The sequence below is a fragment of the Doryrhamphus excisus genome, linkage group LG17, assembly GCF_037039965.1.
Source record: "Doryrhamphus excisus strain RoL-2023G ecotype Guam linkage group LG17, RoL_Dexc_Guam_v1.1, whole genome shotgun sequence".
In the NCBI taxonomy this organism is placed as follows: domain Eukaryota; kingdom Metazoa; phylum Chordata; class Actinopteri; order Syngnathiformes; family Syngnathidae; genus Doryrhamphus; species Doryrhamphus excisus.
In genome coordinates this window covers 16,976,196-16,982,666 of record NC_136373.1, presented here as the reverse complement: position 1 = coordinate 16,982,666, position 6,471 = coordinate 16,976,196, and the positions used below count along the sequence as shown (strand labels likewise).

Sequence of the window (6,471 nt, the reverse complement as noted above, 5' to 3'; positions counted from 1 at the left end):
GCTGTCAGGGGGCGTGGCTTGTCATGATGCGGCTGCGTTAATTCCGCTAAACGCAATGAATGAAATAAATGAGCCATTGACGCGCTATTTTTGACAGCCCTAATTTTCCTATTCCATTCTGAAAAGTGTCATACAATATAATGCAATGTACACAATGTATCCAGGTATATTATATGACATTATATTATAGTTCATATACTGTACATTTTGATTTATGACATAGAAAAATAAATATTTTGTCCAATGAGAGTACCTGGCCATGCTATGAAATTACTCCGGTTGCCGTGCACTTGTTCATGTAAGAGAACCCCGTAAAGACTTGGCTAGCCCCGCCTTCTTGGCTCCTGTCAATCACGGAGGCGGGCAGAGGCTGCAGCGTGAACTCGGGGTCAATGTACCTGACGTCAGAAGGACTGGTCTGCCAAAAGGGAGGCGGGACACACGTTGAAGAGCGTAATAATGTCACGTGAAGCACTCGTCTTACCACGTCGGGGACAAACGGGGGTGTGACCTTCCTTGTCAGGAGGTCGTCCCAGTGGATGGATGCAAAGAACGGATGCTCCTGCAGCTCCACCTGGTTGACGTTTGATGTTTAATACATGATCTAAACAACGTTTACGGTTCTGTAGGTTCTGTACTGTTGTCTTACAATGTCACGTCTCTCTCCCAAGCGTTTTGACACGTTCCTTTCCAGTAAGCCCTCCAGCAGCGAGCAGGCCGCCTCGGATACGCCGCTGAGCGGGGGGAGAGGCGCGTGGAGTATCTTCTCAAACATCTCTGCTTTGCTGTGGCTGTAAAATGGAGGCTGAAGGACCAAACAGAGTCAAAAATAAGACGCAGAGAAGAGGTGAGGTGATTAAAAAAATGTGCCACCGACTCACCACTCCGTACAGCATCTCGAAAAGCACACTTCCGAGTCCCCACCAGTCCACTGCTGGACTGTATGTGTGACCCCGCAGGACCTCAGGAGCGAGATACTCAGGAGTGCCGCAGAAGGTGTGCATGATTCCTCCTACGGCCACGCCTTCTTTGCAGAGTCCAAAGTCAGTCAGCCTCACGTGACCCTCGTTGTCCAGCAAAATGTTCTCTGGTTTCAGGTCTCTGAAACAAAAACAAGTACGTGTTGATTCACCTCCTGACACAGGGGTGTCCCAAAGGGCAGCCCGGGGGCTATTCATGGCACATAAACTAAAAAAAACGTGGAAAAAAGGAGCAAAAAGGCATAAAACCTGAAATGTAATATATATGTAACACATAGAAATGAAGATTTGTATGATGGCGACCAGTCCAGGGTGTACCCCACCTCTTACCGCAGTCAGCTGGGATAGGCTCCAGCATACCCCTGTCACCCTAACGAGAATAAGCGGCATAGAAAAAAGATGAATAGAAAATTAGTATTTCTAGAAATCTCTTACTTTCTATGCCGCTTATCCTCACTAGGGTTGCAGTGGTATGCTGGAGCCTATCCCAGCTCACTTTGCGCAAGAAGCGGGGTACACCCTAGACTGATCATTGTGATGAATAATCTAGAATATTACTATATAATGTATCAATATAATTCTAATAGTTTTAATAATAGCATACCCGCACGGCGATTGAGTGGTTAGCGCGCAGGCCACACGGCTAGAGACCAGAGTTCAATTCCACCTTCGGCCATCTCTGTGTGGAGTTTGCATGTTCTACCCGTGCGTGCCTGGGTTTTCTCTGGGTACTCCGGTTTCCTCCCACGTTCCAAAAACATGCTAGGTTAATTAGCGACTCCAAATTGTCCATAGGTATGAATGTGAGTGTGAATGGTTGTTTGTCTATATGTGCCCTGTGATTGGCTGGCCACCAGTCCAGGGTGTACCCGGCCTCTCACCCCAAGACAGCTGGGATAGGCTCCAGCTCCCCCGAGAACCCTCGTGAGGATAAGCAGTAGAAAATGAATGAATGGATTACTAGTACTAGTACTGTAATTGATTATCAGTAGAGTCGCCCCCTGGTGGTGTTTAGGAATTTAGCTTTGTTTGGCTTTTTTTTCTTCTGGTTTTGTACCTCCAAACCTGATTGTGTCGACCGCCATTTTCTGGAAAAATATTCTTCAAAGGTCAAAGTGTTCCAGTTTAAAGCGCCAGCAACACGACCAATCAATGGCGTAGAATCCTAGCATAAGAAATCAGGTGACTCTGACTGTGTTTACCTGTAGACAATGTCTAAGGAGTGGAGGTAGCCAAGCGCCATGGCCATCTCCGCAGCGTAAAAAGCGGCCCTGCTTTCAGGAAACGAACCTTCTTTCTGAAGATGGTAGAACAGCTAGACGCAAACAAAACAAAGGGTTACAGCGGCTTAGCGGTGTTATAGCATGGCTGGATGTAGTTGTTTACCTCGCCTCCATTAACGTAGTCCAATACAAAGTAGAGCATGTTTGGGGTCTGGAAAGAGAAGTGGAGTCCCACCAAGAAGGGATGCTGTAGTCCTTTAAGTAGAACGCTCCTCTCCACCATCACATGCTGCTGCTGCAAATGTAGCACAATACAGTCAGATGCAAGAGACCGGTACCGGAACCGGTGCTGGAGGGTCTACATTGTATCCTGGTTTGAGAAGTCTAGACCGAATCATTTCTTAATAGCGATCATGATGATTACAGCTGGATTCACAACATCACCAATTTAAATCAAGTCTACCAATTATTGCGCCGGAAGCTAAGGAACACACTTAAGTCGGTCCCGTTTATGTCGACAGCCCGTTTGTGTCAACCAACGCATCAAGTCCCGGTCCACCGTGTTTTTTTACGACTCAAAAATGCCCACTTAAGTCATCAGCAACAAACATCAAATTTGACATCCAAAGGGGTCATTTCGATGAAAAAAGGGTCTGTTTATGTTGACATTTTTTTTGTATCGTTTTGTACCGTTAACGTCATCAACAGCACTACTAGATATGCCTTAATTAGTCCCACAAAGGGATGTTTTAGCTTTACAGAAGCGAAAATACAAAAGTGTATAAATTGCAAAATCAAGGTATTTGAAGTCAAGGTTTATTGCACAGTTTATTGCACGCTTATTCTACACGATTTCTGCGATGTAACTCCCCCTTCACACACTTAGCATGTATCATTCCATCGCTAGTGGAGCTAATTAGTGCAGTCAGTGTGTTTTAAAACACTGACTTCCTGTTCAGTGCAAAGCAGGGGTTGTTACGATATACTCAGCTGATGAGACGAGACGATACACAATCATGGGTTCATGAAAACGAGACGAGATTTTAACGTTACTTTTAAGAAAATGACAACATCTACGATTGGATAAACAGACTTTTTCCATTTAACCGAGTCACCAAACAATGCAGGCATATTCTGAAATATTTTAGCGCTTTACATGCATGACCTGTGGGAACTTTTTTTTTTGGAACTTCACGGAAGCTTTATTGTTATTAACACATACAACAAAAATAGCACAGCTATTCCGTCGACGAGTCTACGTAAACCTCTGACCGCCAATTACCTCTTTTCTCTTAACAATGGTGTGTTTGTGTAACGCTTTGATGGCGTAATAGCCGCCATGTTGTCGGTGTCTGGCCAGCAGGACCTGCATGGATCGAGGGATGACGTTAACACATAACAAAAAGAAGACATAATACCCCAAAATAAAATACCCTACCTTTCCAAAACTTCCTTTGCCAATAACCGTGAGGTAGTCAAAGTCCGATGGCGTCATCCTGGAAGACAAATAGTAATAAATTATTAATTCATTTAAAGTTTAAAAAAGCCACTTTTTCTATGTTTCATTTGTTTGTAATATTTCTAATAACATTTCTAATTTAGTTTAATTTGTATTTTTAATTTTTAATTTTAGGTTTAATTTTTATTTATTTATTTAAATGTATTATCTTAATATTAGAACTTTATTCTCCTAATATTTTGTATTTATTCTTGGAAAATGACTGCTCTTTTTCCCATTTTTGCTGTTTTTGTTTTCTTGTTTAATTGTCTAATTATAAATTGCTGAGTGTCAATAGAAAGGGACACTAGACAAAATGGCCCCCAGGCCGCACTTTGGTCAACCCTAGGTCCACAAATATTTGTGTAGGTTTGATTTTAAGAACTTTATACATCACCACAATGGTTTTGAAATATAATAATAATATAATATAATCATGATAAAACTCTACAAATGTCAGATGACTTGCAGGCCAACCAAAGCGTATGACATCACATGTCAAACATGTTATAGGCGTGTTATAAGCGTGTACAGTGCGGCTGCTAACGGAAGATACTCACAGGGAAGGTTGAGACTGTACTGAACTCTGAGATGACAGAAAAGACACAAAAGGTCAAGAGGGCAGGCGTCCTCTCATTTCCTGTCAATGCTAAGTCATCTTTAAAAAAAGCAACAGCAACAAACATTACACCTTGTACTCACCACAGCGTCTCCGTCCTCCATCTTTGATTTGCGCCGAAGACGCAGGATGTTTTGAGTATCCAGGCTTGAAGGAAGAAAACAGTATATTTAGGGTTGAGATGTTTCCTTATGATGTACAATCCCTTTTCATGCTTACTTACTGCTGATAGAGCGGTTGACAGGAGGCCATTTTGTGTAATACGTTGCTGAAAACGGTTTTCTTCCTCTTTAGAAGACCTGGAAGACAGACAGAAGGAGGTTTACCCCTAATATACGATATCAACATCTACATGATGTGTTTAGTATCTGGGTTACTCCTTGGGATTGGCAATGCCACAAATTTTGGTAATGATCCAAGTCAATACATGGCCAAAATTACTGATACTGATATAGATAGAACATTTAGTACTGAACATTCCCTGAGTTTATAAATAAAACATCAATACAACAACATGAACATTGTTACTGTATAAACAAATGAAAAATTAAAATTATGAAAATAAACATAGGAAAGAACTGACAATATCAATACCAGCCAACACTGATACGACCTATGTATCGATAAGATCGACATTGGAATCGATCCGCTCGCCCATAGTTAACTGCTGCCACATGTTTATAAAACACCTATTTCCAAAACGTTATTAAATTAGCGCTGTATTAAAAATATATAATTTCACAGATTGTCAGTTGTGAATTTTTCGATAATTCTGAAAGTTTGCACCATTTTTTACAGTTTCTTCTAATTGGGGTTAATCAATTGCTAATATTTTTAGCTAGCTATTTGTGAAAAAAGGCGCAGGCGAACATATAACGTTTAGACTGCTGAGTGACTCCTATACAAGCTTTAATAAGGAATGTAAAATGTTACTCTTCAAAATGTAGCATCAATTTAATAGAAAATATAAAAAAATACAGTATATTCAAACATTCTACACGACGTGTTCGAATCACTCACGGGGCGCTACATCCTGCTAGCTAAATGTAAAGTAGCCTCCTTACCTGAGAAAAATGACACAAGCCGACTCATTCTGGCGTACGTCATCGCTCCGTCCTGACTAACATTCATGTGGATGAATGAATGAGCAGCTATTTTGGAGTCAATTATCGCCGGCGTTGAAGGAGGAAGAAGTTTGTAGTGTAAACAATCACAGCTCGCTTCCCCAAATTACTCTGCCTTCACTTGACAGACCACAACTCAAATGACTACCACTGGTGCGTTCAAGGAGCCTCGGTCATTTTGTTCTTCGAGAGAAAAAAAAGGAAAGCTGCTGCATTTAAGAACATGGGTGAGTGGCCACGTTTAGATTGAAAAAACAATTACATTTACAACACAAATTATTGGTTTGATAGCTATCAAAAACGTCATTGAAAGTTATACCTACTTGCACAACTAACTCCAAATTTGATGCCTTTTGTTATTTGTATGGGTCATAATTCCAATAAAAACGGGACCTGAAGGCATCATGCTATTGTACCACTTTTCAACAGGCACTTTTTTGCAGTTGGTCCTCAAAAACAGCAGAGTGCTCCTGTTACACAGTATAAAGGATCTTTGACTAGCTTTTTTGTAATAGGGTCATAAAAACAGCAGAGGGTTCCTGTCTTATAGAGGATCTTTGACTTGCATTTTTTTTTTTGCAGTCGATCTTTAAAAACAGCAGAGTGCTCCTGTCGTACAGAGGAGCTTTGACTAGCGTTTTTGTTTTGCAGTTGGTCCTCAAAAACAGCAGAGTGCTCCTGTTACACAGTATAAAGGATCTTTGACTAGCTTTTTTGTAATAGGGTCATAAAAACAGCAGAGGGTTCCTGTCTTATAGAGGATCTTTGACTTGCATTTTTTTTTGCAGTCGATCCTTAAAAACAGCAGAGTGCTCCTGTCGTACAGAGGAGCTTTGACTAGCGTTTTTGTTTTGCAGTTGGTCCTTAAAAACAGCAGAGTGTTCTGGTCGTATAAAGGATCTTTGACTTGTGTTTTTTTTGGTCAGTTTTTAAAAACAGCAGATTGCTCTCAGATTGTCATATAGAGGATCTTTGACTAGTGTTTTTTTTTTTTTTGCAGTTGGTCCTTAAAAACAGCAGCATGCTC

The 6,471-nt window shown here is 41.2% G+C and overlaps 1 protein-coding gene across 1 annotated transcript; it reads right to left on the bottom strand.

Moving 5' to 3' along the window:
* Positions 1–54: 54 nt before the first annotated feature.
* Positions 55–5,580, bottom strand: sgk2b (serum/glucocorticoid regulated kinase 2b). Its single transcript, XM_058084880.2, has 12 exons — positions 5,385–5,580; positions 4,544–4,619; positions 4,404–4,467; positions 4,262–4,287; positions 3,642–3,699; positions 3,486–3,569; positions 2,367–2,498; positions 2,183–2,295; positions 882–1,101; positions 650–805; positions 485–574; positions 55–418 (listed from the first exon to the last, which is right to left on the bottom strand). The coding sequence occupies exons 1-12, from the start codon at positions 5,449–5,451 to the stop codon at positions 263–265; spliced, it is 1,242 nt and encodes a 413-aa protein (XP_057940863.2). The 5' UTR covers positions 5,452–5,580; the 3' UTR covers positions 55–262.
* Between the last annotated feature and the right edge of the window lie 891 nt (positions 5,581–6,471).